At 50.1% G+C, this 18,645-nt stretch overlaps 1 protein-coding gene across 1 annotated transcript in view; it reads left to right on the top strand.

The window, feature by feature from the left end:
* The window catches only part of EPAS1 (endothelial PAS domain protein 1), an 83,300-nt gene extending 64,913 nt beyond the window's left edge, over positions 1 to 18,387 (top strand). The window contains exons 7-16 of the mRNA XM_079111621.1: positions 1,783 to 1,889; positions 7,748 to 7,895; positions 8,555 to 8,769; positions 9,786 to 9,976; positions 10,502 to 10,612; positions 11,998 to 12,473; positions 13,151 to 13,277; positions 13,454 to 13,568; positions 13,807 to 13,980; positions 16,109 to 18,387. Coding sequence (XP_078967747.1) covers positions 1,783 to 1,889; positions 7,748 to 7,895; positions 8,555 to 8,769; positions 9,786 to 9,976; positions 10,502 to 10,612; positions 11,998 to 12,473; positions 13,151 to 13,277; positions 13,454 to 13,568; positions 13,807 to 13,980; positions 16,109 to 16,260 — 1,816 coding nt within the window. The 3' untranslated portion in view covers positions 16,261 to 18,387. The remainder of the gene's footprint in view (positions 1 to 1,782; positions 1,890 to 7,747; positions 7,896 to 8,554; positions 8,770 to 9,785; positions 9,977 to 10,501; positions 10,613 to 11,997; positions 12,474 to 13,150; positions 13,278 to 13,453; positions 13,569 to 13,806; positions 13,981 to 16,108) is intronic.
* Positions 18,388 to 18,645: the final 258 nt, after the last annotated feature.

The following is an 18,645-nucleotide window of genomic DNA, read 5'->3' as shown; positions in this document are numbered from 1 at the left end:
TAGGATGTGAAGAGACAGATGCATGCTCTTGGTGACACTGCATACCCTTTAGGACTTCATGAAGAGACAGTGGAGAGGACCCTGTGGAGAAGGTGAGGTCTCGATCTGGCCCTGTAAAAGTCAGGTCTTGGAAAAGCTGGAGGAGAGGAGGCCTAAAAGCTTGGTGGCAGGAAGGAATTTGCCAGGGCCGGGGAAGTGTGACCACGGGGCCGCCAAAGCAAAGGGTACAGGGCACAATGGCATGCTGCAGGTTAGTTGAAAATCAAATTGCTTGGAAGATAGAGACTGGATTTGCAGGGGGTCAGGGAGTAGAGGTTGGGCAGTTGACTGGCTGCGGTTGGCAACAGGGATCACTGTGGACGCCCGACTAGGGGAAGGCAGGAGGGAAAGAATATTTTAGGAGAATTGAATCTGCAGGTCACCAGTTTTGGAGAGGAATTGAGGGTGGAGGTAGGAAACTGATTAGTAGCTCAAGGTCATTCTGGTAGAGGGTAATCCACATGCAAAGTGGAAACTCCATGGGCCCAAGTGGGGAAATAGCAGTCTTTGTCCCTGTGCTATCCAGGAATAAGGAGGAGCCGGGGAAAGGGGAGCCCACCTGCACTAAGACTCCACTCTGGTTCCTGTTCTGCCTTCCTCTCCATGTTCTTCACCCCCTTATGGATGCCGGATAGGCACCTTCTGATACCCAGAGCTCAGGTGACGAAGCAGCTCATCTTGATGAGACTCTAGCAAGGCTTCTAATTTGTGATAGCCAGGTAAACAAGAGAATGAGGGGAAAAAATGTGTGAGATAACAAAGATTGTGAAAGACAATTTCCGTGTGACATGGGAAAGGGATGAGTCTGGTGGCTCCTGGGCAGGGCTTTGTTCATTCTGATGATTCCAGCACAGATCAAAGATCCCAAGGGGGCAAGTGATTCTTCATGGTCTCACATTTTGTCTTTTTCCTGCCCATTTCCCACCAAGACCAGACACCCTAAGAATGAAGGCAGGGACCTTTGGGGCAGCTGCACCCTTTATAGCCCCCCTTTCATCAGGGAGGGTAACAAAGAGGTGCTCTTCTATGACTGGCTTCATGTTTCCTCCTCTCAACTTCTTCTACCCTCAGTCCCTTCTTGGGGAGAGGGAGAGACCAGCAGAAGCAGGGAGGGAAGGTAGACCTGAGGTCTGATATTGCCCGAGGCCATGGGCAGCTCCTACAAAGCATCAGGGCCTGAGGTTTTAATGCAAATGGCTCCCTAGCTCCTCACTCCTCTGTGGTTAGCACAGAGACAAACACTGCAGCTTCCCTGACTTGGGCCCACAGAATTTCCACTTTGCATGTGGATCACCCTCTACTAGAATGAGCTTGAGCTAGTAATCAGGAGCCTCAGCTTCCACTCTTGCTCTGTCCCTGGACACTTGTTTGACATCAAGCAAATTTGTCTGCCCTCCTTGATTTCCATTCCTTTATCTGCAAACCTGTAGAGCAGGGGTGTGAGCCCTTCCAGTGGTTCTTGGAGAGTAGGTATATGTGTTCTGGGGGTAGAGGGCTCATTTCTTTCCTCCATGACTTCAGGAAGAGCAGAACAGCGGGGTTTTGGCTAGACCCACGGTTGCAGGTTGAACATCATGGTTGCTTGAATAACTGGTGTGACCAGGAAGTCCAGGTTATGTGCACCTGAATGTGGACCTTTTATTTTATCTTCTGGGTTGAACTTCTTGAGCCCCTGCCCACATGCTAGGTGAAGTTCCTGTGGTCTTTCTTCCTCACATGCTGTTTGTTTGTTTGTTAATTCAGAATCACAGAACTGATTGGTTACCACCCAGAGGAGCTGCTGGGCCGCTCAGCCTATGAATTCTACCATGCACTGGACTCAGAGAACATGACCAAAAGTCACCAGAACTGTAAGTTCCAGGAGGGCCCCGTGGGGCATCCTTGTGTGGGTAGAATCTGGCCTTGAACAAGGTGTGACTGATCAGACAGAACCCTGGGCCACTTCCTTCCTATAGCTGCCATCTTGTGTAGCAGATAATACTCATGACTTCAAGGTGATTTTAGAATCAAGGCTGCCCCTAGCCTATATAATGCTTTCGTGCAAATTAGGAAAAGGGCTCTTCCTTCAAGGAGATACACCCATACCAAGGCCTGCAGCTTGGAGAGTGGAGGGAGGACTGAATCTGTCCCCACGTGCCATCACCATTGAGCATTCTCATGCAATCAACAGTCTGTACACCCTCTGGGACAGCCCTGTCTAACCTGGTGGTCATGACCAAGTTTGGCTATCTAAATTTAAGAGAATAATACAAGAGAGCATGTAATTAGCTTGGGCCTGTGCTACAAATGCAAGAACATCTGTGCATAGAAGAGGAGGGATGGGGAAATTAGGGAAAGATTAAAGGGAACTTGAGTTAGGTCTTGAAGGATAGAGAAGGATGGGGCTAGACAGAGGGGAAGGTAGCATGAGACCCACTGTAGACAGGTGACCGGGCAGCCCTAGTTCTCTACGAGTTCGCTTGCCAGATCAACACAACGTTAGAGGAAGCTGTCCACTCATCACGTTGTGGAGGAATGGAAATGGCTCTGTAACTTGGGAAAACCCTGCATAACATGAGGATTCTAGAACAGAGCTGTCCAATGGAACTCTGTCTTGGAAATGTTCCACATGTAGATGTAGCTTGTGCAGCACTTGAAATATGTCTGGTGCCACAGAGGAACTGAACTTTTAAAAATTTAATCTTAAATGATTTAAATCTAGATAGCCAGAGCCCAAGAAATAGCTCGTTTCGGAGAGCGCTCGCCTAGCATGCTCAAGGGCCGCGGTTCGAATCCCTGGCCCCTCAGAAGGGACCAAAAAGAACAGCTAAATCTAGATAGCCAAACTTGGCTGGTGACCACCATGTTAGACAGAGCAGTTCTAGAGTGTTCATATGGCCGTGTTCACAATTCCAGCTTGCCATGTGCAGGTGATTGAGGGTGATTTCCTCAAAGCCAAACAGCCCATCAGCAGGGACTCTGGACCTGCAACACTGTACATGGTCCCCTCAGGACCATAGAAATAGGTAGGCTTGATCTCTACCCTAGGAAATCTTATTTCTAGGGAAAAAAAAGAGGACCGTGGGCTCCTTGGCTTGTGTGTTTAACCTTGGTATCTCACATAGTGCCTGTACAGTGTGGTGGACAGAGACGCTGAGCAGGATGAAAGGTGGTTAGAATGAGTCTGAGAAAATTCTGAGTGACCTCAATGGCAATGAAGAAAATGGAAATGCGACTCTTTGTCCCTGTCCCTACATCCATCCCTTCCTCCCTCCCAAGGTCAGAGCAGCTAAGAGGTGGACGACACCACAGGCTGTATTGTCACAGAGTTTCTAACAGGCCCCTCTGTTTCTTCCTTGTGGCTTTTGGGTTTGATCTGACAGTACAACAGAGACCATTATGATATCGCAGAGAAATTTCCCACTCTGTGCTTTCTGGTGGTGGTGGTGGTGGGGAGGGAAGAGAAAGAAAGAGAGAGAGAGAGAGAGAGAGAGAGAGAGAGAGAGAGAGAGAGAGAGGGAAAGGGAGAGAAAAAGAAAGAAAAGGAAAAAAAGAAGAACACCTAGATCCAGTCTTACTCAGGGATCCAGGAATGGGGGAGGGAGGATGAGGTGCCGTTCTGTGCCCATGGATGTGACCCCATCATACCTGCCCCTGCTTTCAGGTGTAGGATGTGGCACCAGCCTTCCCTTAGGGATGCCCCATGCTTTTCTGGCCCATGAGGGAGTCCTGCTACTGAGGCATGTTGGCAGAGGCACGCAGGCTGTGGACTCGGGGCCTGGCTCTAGCCAGCTGACTCCGATTCCCTAGGGACTGGCTTTCTGGGCCTCTCTGCCTTTAGATGTAGAGCTGGGGAAAAGCCCAGCCTTCCAAGCCAGGGGGGTAGTCAGAGCAGGGAACAAATGTAAGAAGTTTCTGGGAATTCTTATAGACAGAAAATGGAAATGTGATTCTTTGTCCCTACACTTTACAGGAGGGGTCCTACTGCCAAAGGAAACAAAAATTATGACTTCTCACCAGGCACATACAAGGATTTTCCCCTTTCTTATTAAAACTCCTTTGATCTATAAAAAGTGTCAGGATAAAAATTTGTCATATCAGTTTTCTGCTGACTCTAGGGAAAATCTGCTGGGTTTTCTGTTTGCTTGCTGTCATTTTTACTGGCTCCGTGTCTGTAAGCATCAGGCACACTTAAAGGTAATTCACAGCCCAAAGAGAATCACAGTCTCCCTTCTTCCCCGACGTGAGCCAAGGAACACTGCCCTGAGCTCAGAGCCCAGTGTTCAGCCAGCAGGGTCATGTACAGCAGAGCGAAATCCACACGAGCTGGAAATTGGGTCAGCATCAGTTATGACAGGAGTCAGTCTCGGCAGAGGGCGTGTATGTGTGTATCTCATTTGTTTTGAGGCTTCTGCCAATAAAGTTGCACTATAGATTCACATCATGCTGTGGAGTGACTAGAGGCTCAGGTTTGAAGCTAGGCCAGGTCTGTTACCCTGGGGTCCCAAGTTGACACATGGATGTGTCTTAGCCTGTAAATGCTTACCACTGCAATGACCAGGAAAGGTGCATCCTCAACCAGATGAAGATAATTGAAAGCCATCATTTCCAAATGGATTAATAATTTATACATCGTTACTCTCAGAGGAGGGGTGGGGGGTTGGCTTCTCTTTGTTGTATAAGGACATTATGTGCTCTTAGGAAAACAAGATTAAAGGTCATAAAAAGCCTATCTCACTACCAAGTAGCAGGCCCCTCACCAAGGCTGGCATTAATGAGCAGATGAGAAGAAGGCTGGTGTTAATTATATTCTGGGACAGAGCAGGCCCTTGTCTGCAATTATTAGAAATGTAGTTACAACCTCTGCTTGCCGTACTGTTTAATCAAAAGGAGTAAGAGCCCTGAACTTGGTTTGCATTAAAGGCCATCTAAATAAGTTGATTCCAGGCACTTGAAATTGTATAAGAATCGCTTCATTGCAGCAGGGGAGCCTCAATGGCACAGCGACAGGGAGAGCACAGAAGGCAAAAGTCGCTTCTGATGGCTTAGGACAGTGGCAACAGAGAACTTCACCTTCTCGCTCAATTTTGACTCCAAATAATATAGTAAAAGAACATTGACTTATGAGCCACAAGGCCTGTTACCTAGCCTGGACTCTGTCACTGTTGTCCTGTGCGATGTTAAGCAAGTCACAACCCTTCTAGCCTTAGTTTCCTCATGTTAAAAGATGATATATTGCCTCCCTTGATAAAAGATTGGCTGAGAATGATACAACCATTTTGGAAAATGTTTTGGCAGCTATGAAAACATATGCTTATCAGATGATCCAGAAATTACACCCAGAGTTGCCCCCACAAGAACTTGAAACATATATCCATACAAAAATGTATATGCGAATGTTCATAGGTACTTTATTTATAAAAATACCAAACTGAAAACACAAACATCCAGATGGTACATCCATAAAATGGAATATTACTCAGCAGTGAAAAGGAATGAACCAAAAATACCTGGAACCATATGAAGAATCTCAAAAACAGGCTGAGCAAGTGTGATAAAGCCCAACACCAAAGGGTATGTACTCTTCTTGTGTGACTTCACACATGGAATCTAGAAAAAAAAACACAATAGAGTGACAAAAGATCAGTGGTTGTCTGGGCCCAGGGATGGGAATGGGGAGTGGCTGTCAGGAGGAGTGTGGCTTTGCAGGGGTAATGGGGCAGTTCTGTACCATCACTGGGGTGAGAGTTATAGAAGTGTGTACACTCATCAAAACTCATTGCACTGCATACTTAAAATGGGTGCATTTTTATGGAAGGTAAATTAAACCTTTTCATTTGTTTTTACAAATGAAAAGCAAACAGAGCTCAGCGTAGGAGTCTTCAATTTAGACTAATCCTGTGCACTGTTTCCACTGAATGGGCCTTTCAGCAAATTACTCAGTAGTTCTCAGCAAAAGCAAATCTGCATGGGCTGCAGTTTCTTCAGATGTAAAACAGAAGTAATCATAGATAGCTCATGGTGTTGCTTGTTCAGTGAGGTAACAATGACACTAATCCTCACTGAGTGTCTTAAGTGCCAGGCACTAATCTAATTGCTTTGCAGAAAGGAATCCATCTCATGAGCCCGTTTTGGACACTGCAAAGCACCGTACTCATGTAAGTTACATTAATTCCTGCACCTTTCAGGTGCTTGTTAAATTTTTAAAGCGGGTAAAATGTGCCAAGCAACCCCAAGCATAACGGATGACAGCTAGCGTTACTGTGAACCAGGCCCCATTCCTCCACCTCGTGTGGCTGGTGAATGGGGAGGGGCCCAGGAACCCACCAGGAGAAATGGGGAGACTCTTGTCTACAGGGATCCTGAATATTCTCCCAGGGGATCCCTGTGACACTGTCTACAGAAGTGTAGCATAACTGCGACCGGCCCTGAGCACTATACATATTAGTAGCTTTGGGAAAGAGGTGGCTTCTCCCATACAACATCTGTGTAGCTGATAAGCCAGGCAAGTGCCTCTGATCCTCAGTTTGAACAGTGGTATACCAGATAGCTAATAATGATAATTCTTACCATCATGACTACTATTATCAATACCTTATGCAGAGGAGGAAACCAAAGCAAGGACTATCCCTTTCTCAAAGTCCCCATGCCGGTAAGAGTGCCCAGCCCATCCATCATGCCTCTTTCCAGTTCTCTGTGACTTGGGTGCTTCGGAGCTGGGAATTCTGAAGAATGGATTCCTAAGGAAAGAAAGCAGGTGGACAATTCAGAAAACTACCAGAAATTCTAACAATAGTAGTCATTAGTATAAAGGGGCTTATCAATTCCTTTTCAGTGGGAGCAGATGGAGCATGGTAAGCCAAGCACAGCCTGGGATAGGACATCCCTTCCCAATGCTTTTAGACAATGAATGCAGGACCCCTCTCCTCGACACTTTTTAGACAGTTAAACACACACACACACACACACACACACACACACACACACACACACACACACCTAAAATGAACAGAAGGACCTGGAAGAGGAGAGAAGCCATATAAGCAGCTGGCAGCCCACTGGGCAGCGGGGAAGAGGAGTGCAAGGACTTGCCATAGCTCCTGAGGAAGCTGTGAGGAGGCTGCCAGGGTCCTGGCCTTTGCTTGACCCCAGCTGGAGAATGGAGTGGTTTACCTCAAACCTTCTGTGGCCCTAAAGGTGGAGGTTGGCCATGAAAGCAAAGGAACCAACCTGTTTGTATCCACAAGCAGGTCATTGGTGACTGGCCTGCTGCCCAGGGTGGCTCTGAGGTCGGGGTTCTCCATGCTGTGTGCAAGCCCCCCACTGCCTGGAGGGAGTGACAGGGCAGGGGCTTCCTCTCACTGAACCCCATAAGGAAAGCAGGCCAGGTGCTGCTCTGGGCTCAGCTCACAGCTGAGCTGGTCCAGAGCCTCACTCGCGGGGCTTGGAAACGGGATACTGCAGAGCCTCAGAGTAAGTGGGACCCCCCTGGCGGCACAGCTGTGGGAGTCATGTGACCTCTCTGAACCTCCTTTTCTTACATTTAAAATGAAGAGTGGCTGAGATGATCTCTGAGCTCCCTCCTGGCTCCCTCCCCCTGGTCCCCACTGTCCTGGACCCAGTTCTACCTGTCACCCTGCACACCTGCCCTTCTCATGGACTCTCCTGAGCCTGTGGCGCACACCATTCTCCCGTCTCTCTCACCTGGACTCCCTTTCTCCTCCCTTAGTGTGCACCAAGGGACAGGTGGTGAGTGGCCAGTACCGAATGCTCGCGAAGCACGGGGGCTACGTGTGGCTAGAGACGCAGGGGACAGTCATCTACAACCCTCGCAACCTGCAGCCCCAGTGCATCATGTGCGTCAACTACGTCCTGAGGTGAGTGTGAGGGTTGGTGGGCTTTGGGACCTGGTGTGCACAAGCGCCTGAGAGCCACAGGCACAGGCACACCCAGCCTCCCAGAACCCTGGGCACCGCCTGGGAGCCTTCTACGCTGGTAATCCTTGTGTCGGAGAGGACTTCCCATGGAGATCTTAGAAACGGTGGGATCTTTGGATGTTTTCTGCCCCTTCCCACTTATCCGTCATTACACTGTGGTAGGTAGGGAGGCAGAAAGCACACAGTATCCACTTAAATATCCTCTGAATGGGGAAATGGGCAAGAGAATCGTTCACGCTTTCTGGGAAAAGCAGATCTAGCAACTTCCCTTTATGGAACGTGGGAAGGATACCCAGAGGACATCCTTGTGAGGGTGAAACCAACCCAGCAGAAGCAGCCAGCCTCACGTGCACCCCACCGCAGCCCAACACGGCTCAGGCGGCATCCCAACACGCGCTCCTGCGGAGGATGCCCCTGCCCTTGCTGCCCCCACGGCTCACAGGCTTCCGTTGTGTGGCTGTTTACAAAATGTCAAAACAGTGTCCCTGCCCATCTTTTAGTCTGAGAGGTGTGGTAGTCAGAGTTCCTGTGTGTCTGGGGGAGCCAGAGGCTATCGCTAGACAATGCAGAAGGTCTGAATGGCTCTCTTGTCCCATTAGTGAGATTGAGAAGAACGACGTGGTTTTCTCCATGGACCAGACTGAATCCCTGTTCAAGCCTCACCTGATGGCCATGAACGGCATCTTTGACAATAGTGCCAAGGTGGCTATGTCTGAGAAGAGTAACTTCCTGTTCACCAAGCTGAAGGAGGAGCCCGAAGAGCTGGCCCAGCTGGCCCCCACCCCGGGGGATACCATCATCTCTCTGGATTTTGGTGGGTGCTTTTCAGCTGAGCTGAGCCCATCCCTCTTGGGACTGGGGATGGTTCTTAACAAAATAGGCCTTCCCAGCTGTAGCTTTCCCTAAACCACAGCTGTCCCTGGCCCTCCCCCCACATGGTGCTAATCATCTGTCAGTGGCCAGGTTCTGCAGGACATGAAGGAAGCACATGTGCCCTTGCTACTAAGACCACCCTAAATCTGCCCTCATGAAGTACTGAGGGAGGTGGGGTCATTAGAGGAGCTGCTTCACCACAGACGGGGAGAGTCTGAGCGAGGTGGGCAGTTGAAAAGGTAGATCCCCTCCTAGATTTCGAAGGACGCCTGCTGGTTTAGAGGGAGGGTTAAATTGGGACTATGGGAGGGAAAATTCCAGAAGAGGATAGTTCAGGCCTAGGATTAATCCCTCAAATGCCAGCCTTCATTACAATGTTTGCCTGGTTCACAAGTCACATGGTTCCCTGCGACTCCTAATCCTTCCCTGCTCCCATCCTGGAGACATCCTTGAAAAGGACCTGGGAGGCCCTCCTCTCCAGGTTCCAGCCTCCCCTGGCCTTCCCATGGCTGCTGGAAGAATCACTACCCCTGTCCTCACCTTTTCTCGCTTGAATGTGTTCTTGAGAGGCCACATGAGAATCACAACTTCAAAGATTCACAAAGGGCAATGGGCCCTTGCACCAGACATCTTGTAGCCTGTGTTTCCTGGTCATACTGAGGCAAATGGCCCAAGTCTTCTGCTAGAACTTCCTCCTCTACATTGTGGATTGCTTTTCAGGAAAAGTAGCTCCTAATAAGTTTAGTGTGAAAATTAAGTGCTCCAGGAGACTGCTCCCTTAAAGGGAATCATAGCCCTAGTCAGAGGCTGGGACTCACCTGAGCTCTGGGGTGCTGAGGGCCCAGCCCCAGGCAGGCTTTCAAGACCCCTTCAGGCCCTTTGGTGCACCTTCCAGGCTTCCTCTACCTGGGGTACCTGTGGTAGAGAAGTTCAGCTGAGCAGGCCTTGTCTCCACAGGGAACCAGAACCCTGAGGAGTCCTCCTTTGGAAAGGCCGTCCTGCCCCCAGGCCAGCCGTGGGCTGCAGAGCTGAGGAGCCGGGGTACCCAGAATGAAGCTGGAAGTCTGCCTGCCTTCACTGTGCCCCAGGTGGCTGCCCTGGGCAGCAGCACCCCCAGTGCCACCAGCAGTAGCAGCAGCTGCTCCACGGTGAGCTTCCCCACCCCAAGGCGAGAAGATGGAGAGGAAGGGCTCCTCTCCCTTCGAATGGCTGAAGGGACAGTCCAGACAGAAATACGGCCCTTCTCCTTCTCCGGTTATCACAGAGCCCAGAACATGGCCATTCGCCTGCTGGGGATTAGAGCTGTGGGCTGACTTGTAGGGTCCATTCCCCACCCCCATTGAAGCGGTAATCCCTTGAAGAGCTTTGAGCACCTAGCCTGTCCTGTGTGGGGCACAGGGCTGCAGTGGCAGAACCCCACCCACCAGAGCCTTTATCCTGTTTGCTCCTCAAGGCTCTATAAAGTGATAGGAGCCTCATGTTATGATGAGGACACTGATCTTCGGTGAGGTTGATGACTGTATCTGAGTCACGCAGCTCATCAATAGCCCCACTACAAATATTGGTGGAATAGAGTTGAGTGGGTCCAAGGATGCTTTTCCCCTTCCACATGGGATTTCTGGGAAGACTAGTGCCATGTCCTTGACTCAGTCCCCCTCCTTCCTGGTCCCCAGCCCAGCAGCCCTGGTGACTATTACACATCTCTGGGGGATGACCTGAAGATTGAAATGATCGAGAAGCTCTTTGCCATGGATACAGAGGCAAAGGACCAGTGCAGCACCCAGGTAGGTGACCGTGCAGCCGACCCAGTGGTGTGTATGCCTGCTCTCTGGTGAGTGGGATGCCTGTCCATCCTTTTGTTGCAAAGACCACTGGGGACTCTTGACTGAGGTCCATAAAACCAGTTGAAGGTACAGGGACAGAGAGCTTAGGTTCACCCCATTTCCCACTCCTGTCCTCTGCTTTACCTGTATTAAATCCAGAGCTTCCACATTTAACTCTCGACTTACTTCCCTTCTACTTACTTGGATAACTTTCTTTTTGCACGTGCAAACCAAAACTACAACACTGAACCTTTCTTTAAGGAAGCCATCCTCTTAAAAATCATATCCAGAGTCACAAAACATTTCTAGTCACAGGGGACAATTACTCCTTCACAAATACGTTCATCATAGAATTTTTAAAACTATCATTTTATTTGATATGCATTTTGATATGACATCTGACAAATGACATCTGATTGACAAACTTCCATTTATATATGGCTTCTCGGGGACACATTTATTTCAGAAGGCCTCATGTTCTTGCACAAACAACATAAAAGGATGAGGTGGGTGGACAGGTGTGTGTTTAACAAAACCCCAGGGAAAATCATTCCTCCCCCATTTGTCCGAGTTACTCATCCAGATATCCACCTTTTATCCTAACCAAGTTCTAGCTGTTCCACAAAATAATTTAACTCCCTGCTTGTGTTATTTCCTATAATTGTGATCATTGCTAAGCCGTATCCCCCAGGAAGGGGGTCAGTCCCTAAAGGAACTGCTTTCTGCAACTGTGCATGGGTATTGCCTGTGGGTCCCTTCCTGACACCGGGAACCTAAGTGTGGCCTCCATGTACCTGCCGCGGGAGCCTGGCTGTATGTGCTGCAGGCGTCCACAGACATACCCTGGGCGCCTGTACTGCATGCCTAGGCTTGTGTCAGTCATATGAGGGAGGTGAGGACAAGCTGTCCTCTGTTCCCAGGAGCCACATTGTGAACCACAGACCTGAGTGTAGCAGGGGGAGAGGGGAGGGGGCGACCACTCAGCTGAAGTAGGTAGGGACGGCGTTGTGACAGAGGTGGGGTTTGTCCAACTGGGAAGGCAGGCAGGTTGTGACGGGTGGAATGGTGAGACGTGGGTGTGGAGGTGAGACCAGTGGTAAGTAGAACTGGGAGATTGCAGAACAAGGTGAAGGGACAGCACACAAAGGCTAATAACCCATGATAAAAGACCTTTTGCATGAAATGGCCAAGTCTGAGTATCTTCCACTGGGAGCCACTGGAGGCGTCTGAGCAGGGGAGTAGCATGATGAAGTCCTGCTTAGATGAGTGGCTCTGGAAGGGGACTGGGAGGGACAAGGGGCTGGACGCACAACCAGGCAAGCTCACTACCCTCTGTCTCTCCCCAGACGGACTTTAATGAGCTGGACCTGGAGACTCTGGCGCCCTATATCCCTATGGATGGGGAGGACTTCCAGCTAAGCCCCATCTGCCCCGAGGAACCGTGCTTGCCAGAGAGCCCACAGCCCACCCCACAGCACTGCTTCAGTACCATGACCAGCATCTTCCAGCCACTAGCCCCTGTGGCCTCTCACAGCCCCTTCCTCCTGGACAAGTACCAGCAGCAACTGGAGAACAAGAAGACAGAGCCCGAGCACCGGCCCATGTCCTCCATCTTCTTTGATGCTGGGAGCAAGGGGTCCCTGCCACCATGCTGTGGCCAGGCTAGCACCCCTCTCTCTTCCATGGGGGGCAGATCCAACACACAGTGGCCCCCAGATCCACCATTACATTTTGGGCCCACAAAGTGGCACACTGAGTCTTTGGGGGCATCACCGTTGGGGCCCCCCATCGCCTCGCCCCAAGTCTCCTTGTTCAAGATGAGGTCAGTGGCAGAGACCCTTGACTGCATCTACAGGGGTTAGGCTGGGCAGGGAGGGGACAGATAGGCACCCTCCAGTGCGATAGCTGGGGCCCCAGAGATCTCCCACCCCACAGGCATCTGATCCCTTTAGACCTTCTCTGAACTCTGAGAGGTTTCCTGCAGCCAGGGTGCCCAGTGGGGTGGCCTCTACAGGCTGTGCACAAACCTTGGCATTGCCTTCTCTAGCATCTTCTAGTGTCTCCAGTAAGCCCATTTCAACCAGCTGGAAGCTTGCTAAGTTGCAGTGGTTGGCATGTGACTGTGTTTCCATGGGGTACGTGCCTTTCACAGAGCATCCCAGCTGATCTTCAGTGGGAAGCAAGAGGGAGCAGAGCAGTTCAGGCAGGGGAGAGTCGGGGACAAAAGAGATCCCCCTAGGGACTGATGTCACCTAGTAGGGCAGCCACACGCAAGGGCAGCACAGGTGGATAGGGATGTGACTTGAACCATTCAGCATCTGGCCAGGTAGGGGAAACTGAGGTTGAGTTATAGCTCAACCTCCAGCTGCATAGCCCCCTCTGCCACCCTGCCCTCTGGGTCTGCAAGTCTCCCCAGTCATGAAAGAGTTGAGTCCAGGTGAAGGCACCGGGCAGCATGGCTCTAGACTCCCTCACGGCCCACTCTCTTGGGCTTGGCAGGTCTGCAAAGGGCTTCGGGCCTCGTGGCCCAGACGTGATGAGCCCCGCCATGATAGCCCTCTCCAACAAGCTCAAGCTGAAGCGACAGCTGGAGTGTGAGGAACAAGCCTTCCAGGACACGAGCGGGGTGAGCTATCTCTGACTTGCAGCTCTGTGAGCACCCTCCCACCCCTAGTCCTCAAGCCAGGCTGGTAGGCAACTCTGAGCCTGCTGTGAGCACCTCCAAGTGCCTGCCCAGGTCCTGGGGAGCCGGGTGGGGGGCACCTCCATCTCTCTCCCTATATCTGCCCTTCCCACACACAGGGGGATCCTCCAGGCGGCAGCAATTCCCATTTGATGTGGAAACGCATGAAGAACCTCAGGGGTGGGAACTGCCCCTTGATGCCTGACAAACCCCTGAGTTCAAGTGGCCCCACTGGTGAGCAGGCTTGGGCCACGGGTTTGGGTTGAGGGCTGGGAACTCAGGGTCCATCCTGGCTCCTTCACTTACTTGCTCCCTGTGCCTTGCTAGAAGGGGCTGCTGTTGATGCTGTCAGACATCTCTGTGGTCTGCAGTCCCGGGCTGGCCTCTGGGAAGGAAAAGGGAGTTGGGGACTTTACAGCCTCTCCCCTCCCTCAGATGGTACCACCTTCATTCTCTGGCCTTGGTCTTTCAGATGAGTTCACCCAAAACCCCATGAGGGGCCTGGGCCAGCCCCTGAGACACCTGCCGCCACCACAGCCGCCATCTGCAATGAGCCCCAGGGAGAACACCAAGAGTGGGTTCCCCCTGCAGTGCTGTGCCTCTCAGTACCAGGACTACAGCCTACCATCAACTGCCAAGGTGTCAGGTGCGTCCTCAGAAGATGGTGCCACATTCCAGGGTCTGTCACACACGGGGGGTCTGACTGGGTCGGGAGATGAGAAACAGATGCCTTCGTGTATTAATTTAGTATTTGGAAAACCTTCACAGAGACCCTGATGTCCCCTGGTGCACTGCTGGGTACCATTTATGGTATTCCTCAGCACATTGTAGTGCTGGGTTTCCCAGGGCCAAGAGCACCTCTCCTTTCTTTCAGGACCTGCACGGTGCCAGGCACAGAGAAGTGCTTGGTAATGACTTGCCCAAAGAGCCCCTTCCCGGGGCTCACATACCCTGATTTAGCGTTCCCTGAACAGTTTCCTAGACAGTTCCTCTGGCCAGCCAGGACCCCCAGCAGAAGGGTCCAAAATGGATAAAACCCATCAAAACACCTAACATAGACACAGGGTAGAGAAGATGAAGGGAAGAATCCAGACCCCTAGGGGCTGGTCTGAAGGTGGAAGACTGACGGAGTGTATGTTCAGAAGGTGAATGGCCAGGGCAGTGAGGGCCAGAAGCTGTGATGCATGAGGGGCTATTAAAGAAGAGAAAGTTGAGAGTGCATGGAATTGGGGTACACAGAGACAGGAGATAGACATCACAAGGTAGGAGATCTTGGCCTTGTGCAAGGAGGAGCTTGCTGCCGGGAAATGTGGCCACCTGGAGAGGCTGCAGTATTGCTGCAGGGGCTGGAAGGCCATCTGCCCACAGAGATTTAGAAGGGACCCTGCAGTGGTCAGGTCACCTCCAGGGCTCTTCTCAACCCTAAGGGTCCCAGAGCCTGTGTCTTTTACTGAGTTCTTCCTGCTGCTGTGTTGCCTAAAGCCCCATTAGCACATAGGGGCATCCTTCTGAGGTCAGGCAGGAGCTGAAAACAGACTGCTGGACGATGGCCTAGCGCTCTGGGAGAGGTCGCCAATGGACAGTCTTCTAGAAGTTTCAGTTACAATCACTAAAACGTAGATGGGAAACTGTGTCTTAACCAGAAGTTTTCTATTTGGCATGTGGTTTTAGAAAAACATATCAGATCCATGTTCTCAGCAGTATTATTGGGAAAAATTACAGTTTCATGTTCAGAGCCCCAGACCATAGAACCCCAGACAACCCTGGGCTTGAATTCCTGCTCTGCTGTTTATCAGCTGATTGGCAGACAAGCCAGGGGGTTTCAGTAAGAGATCTGTCACGCATCAAGTTGGATGACTGGTATACTTCTGTGTCTACTCGGTGACACCAGCATTGTTCTTCCTGTATGAACCCCACAAGTGTCTTTGAATGTTGAAATCAAGGGGAAATCATCTTTTCAACTCAGATCATTTCTGAACACTAATAAAAGAAGGGGGGAGATTAGCCAGGGACGGTGAGTAGATATCTGTTGGTACCATCCCAGTGTCTGCACAGGAGCACAGACCCGTGGGGAGGCAGGCATGGGCCCCAGAGGGCTCTGACTTAGCAGGACCAGGAGGGAGAGGCCATAGGGGACGAGGCTGTACAGAGAGGGAAAGGGAAGCAGCTCACCCTGAAGAGCTGCGGGGCTGCCTGCAACAGTGCCTGAGCCTTCCCTTCCCAGGGTGGCCTGTGACTGTGTCCTCTTTGTCCTCCTAACCATTTGGAGAGTGACCCAGGGATAAGAAGGATGGGGTCTTTGTGCCCTTGAATCTTGGAGAAGGACTCATGCACACACCTGTGGGGTGCAGATGTGCACGTGGCACAGGTGTGAGTGGTTCTGAATCCCTTTCTCCCTGCTGCCAGTGCCTGGTAACCCTCGGGGCTCTTCCCCTGTGAGGGCCCCTTCCACACACCCTCCTCTTCCCTGAGCCCTGCCTCTGTACTGCCTGCTTCCCTCTTTTTGTTGGGTCTCGGCACCTCTGAGACGAGTCTGGATGCAGATGCATTCTCTGCTGGGTCGCCCTGGGAGCAGGGAGTAGGTCCCGGGAAAGTGAAGCAGGAGCACAGTGAAGTCAGGGCTGCCCCATCCCACCCCTCTCCCAGCCTAGACACCGGAGACACCCCTTTCCTTCAGCACGCGCCCTTCCCCTCCCTGCTAGGTTCTCGTGGAATGGATGCTTTGCCAGTGTTTGATTTAGGTCTTTAAAATATGATACCAAACCTTCTTTCAGGCATGGCAAGCCGACTGCTTGGGCCCTCATTTGAGCCCTACCTGCTGCCCGAACTGACCAGATATGACTGTGAGGTGAACGTTCCCGTGCCAGGAAGCTCCACGCTCCTGCAAGGAGGGGACCTCCTCAGAGCCCTGGACCAGGCCACCTGAGCCAGGGCTTCTCCCAGGCACACCACTGCCGATGCCGTCCTACCAGCTTCACCCTGCGTCTGTGTTTGCAACTAGGTATTTCTAACACCAGCACACTTTTTACAAGACGTACTTACCTGGTCACTTTGCCCAGGTCACCAAGCAGTGGCCTTTTTCTGAGATGCTCACTTTATTACCCTTATTTTTAAAATACGCAGTTGTTTTACTTGCTACGTTTTGCTGTCAATTAAAATGTTCTTAAATTTTATAAGATTTTTTTCCTCCCTGCCTTCAATTGCTTCTAATTTATATTACCCAGAGGTTTCTCTGTCACACACAGTGTCCGTACTAACAAGTCTGCTGTCCTGTAGGGAAAGCTTTGGCCTCATTTAACTCAAAAGATTTGTTGTTGTTGTTGTTGTTGTTGTTGTTTTTGTTGCCAAAGAGAAAAAGGATTTTGCTTTCCAAGCTTGTTTTGTGGCTTCTCCCTCTCAAAGCCCTTCTTTTCTTTTTTTAAAATTAATCACCATATTGTAAATTTCAGTCTTTTTTTTTTTTTAAGTCGACTCTTTGCTCTAATTTTGATATGACTTACATGGGGAAACAAAGAGCAACGTGAAGGGCGAACGCCAACGTCTGTGGTTGCCTGTGGAAGTTGCACAGTGTGGCTTCTCCTAAACGGTTTGGTGTTTCCCCCCACCCCCAATCTGGTGGATTTTTTTATTATTATTCAAAAGCATAACTGAGTTTTTTAAAGGAAAATTTATATCTGGGTTAAGTGTTTATCGTATATATGGGTACTTTGTAATATCTAAAAACTTAGAAACGGAAATAGAATCCTGCTCACAAAATCACTTTAAGATCTTTTTTTAAAGCTCTAACGTTATTTTTCTCAGCGATGCTGTCACTGCAGAATTGTACAGTACTCCCACGGGCCTGTACTAACACTGCTAGAGATGTCTTTCTTGGCTTTTTGCTTTTGTGATCTGCCATAGGTGTGACAAACCATCCAAGACATGGAATCATTAAGTGGGAGCATGCGAGCTGTCTTCTCCTCATGTTCTCTGTGTATTATGTATGTATGTATGTATTATTATTGCTGCCAGAGGGTCTGAGGGCACGTCAGGGGTGGGGGCGGGGAGAATGCTAAGGAGAGGAAGTGCTTTAACTTTTCTTGAAGTTATGTTGCTAGCCCTTCAAGTGCACTGAGCTATGTGACTCTAACGTTCTCTCACACGGCACATTAGAGTATTTCCAGAACTACCATGAAATGGTTTTGATGGGAATTCATGGAAACAAGTGAGGATTCAAAAATTCTTTAGTGAACCAGTCCACATCCTCCTAGCTCATGACCTTGGAGCTGGACTGGGAGAGGGTGCCAAATGGGGTTGGGGGTTGGGTGGAGGGCAGCTGGTCCTCACCAGCCCCAGCCTTGTGCCCCTCGCTCAGCCTGCAGGCAGCCTTGCAAGGCAAAGGTGCAGTGCCCCCTGCTGGTGAGCAGCAGGGGGACCTCCAGGGGTGGCCCCTAGCCTCAGGCCCTCGCTGAGGTCTGTCACATGCAGTGACATATATAGGTAGGAAGCACTGAAAATAGTGTTCCCAGAGCACTTTGTAACTCACTGGGGAAGAGGAACGACACCTTTTAGTTTTTAAATACCAATCAACATGGAACTTTTCTGTCATGGGTACAATAAAAAGTTTCTAAACACATAGAACACAGAGTACATCCGGCCAAGAATTTGGTAAGCCCAGAGGGACTTATTGCCAAAATCAAATGTTAGCTTTCAAAAGAAATCTAAGTTATATGAGAAAAATTGCCCGTTCACTGTGTTGCCTAAATCACACTTGAGCGGCACAGTGTCATCTGACACACGGCGGCAGAACTTGAAGGGTTACTGACATGTAAATGCTGGTGTTTGATTTCCTGTGTATGTTGCCTCAGCATTAAGGGCATTTTACCCTTGCAGTTTACTAAAACACTCTGAAAAATATTCCAAGCTTCATATTAACCTTACTTGTCAACATAACAATTTTCATGGACATTATTATATTTGAATTCCTACTGACAACATTATAACTGTATGGGAGCTTAACTTTATAAGGAAATGTATTTTGACACTGATATCTTATTAAAGTATTCTGATCCTATTGCTGCTACTGGCTCTTATTTCCTGTGGATTTGTCATGGGCTGCACCCATGAAAAATGAAGTACTTATTAAATAGTTTACAGAGAATGAATGATGGCACTGAGCACAATGAGACCACGGAGGCCAGCTGACAGGAAGACTGGTGAAGGAAGGAAAGAGTATTACCAACACTTGTCAATGCCTAAACCTGAGAAGCCATACTGTCTCTTCCAAATTTCTGCAGGTATTTTTCTATCTACCGCAGAGTCCCTTTTTTTG

Source organism: Sciurus vulgaris (assembly GCF_902686455.1).
Source record: "Sciurus vulgaris genome assembly, chromosome: 14".
NCBI lineage: Eukaryota > Metazoa > Chordata > Mammalia > Rodentia > Sciuridae > Sciurus > Sciurus vulgaris.
Note: the sequence above shows the minus strand (reverse complement) of the source record. Positions and strands in the feature narration are given on the sequence as shown.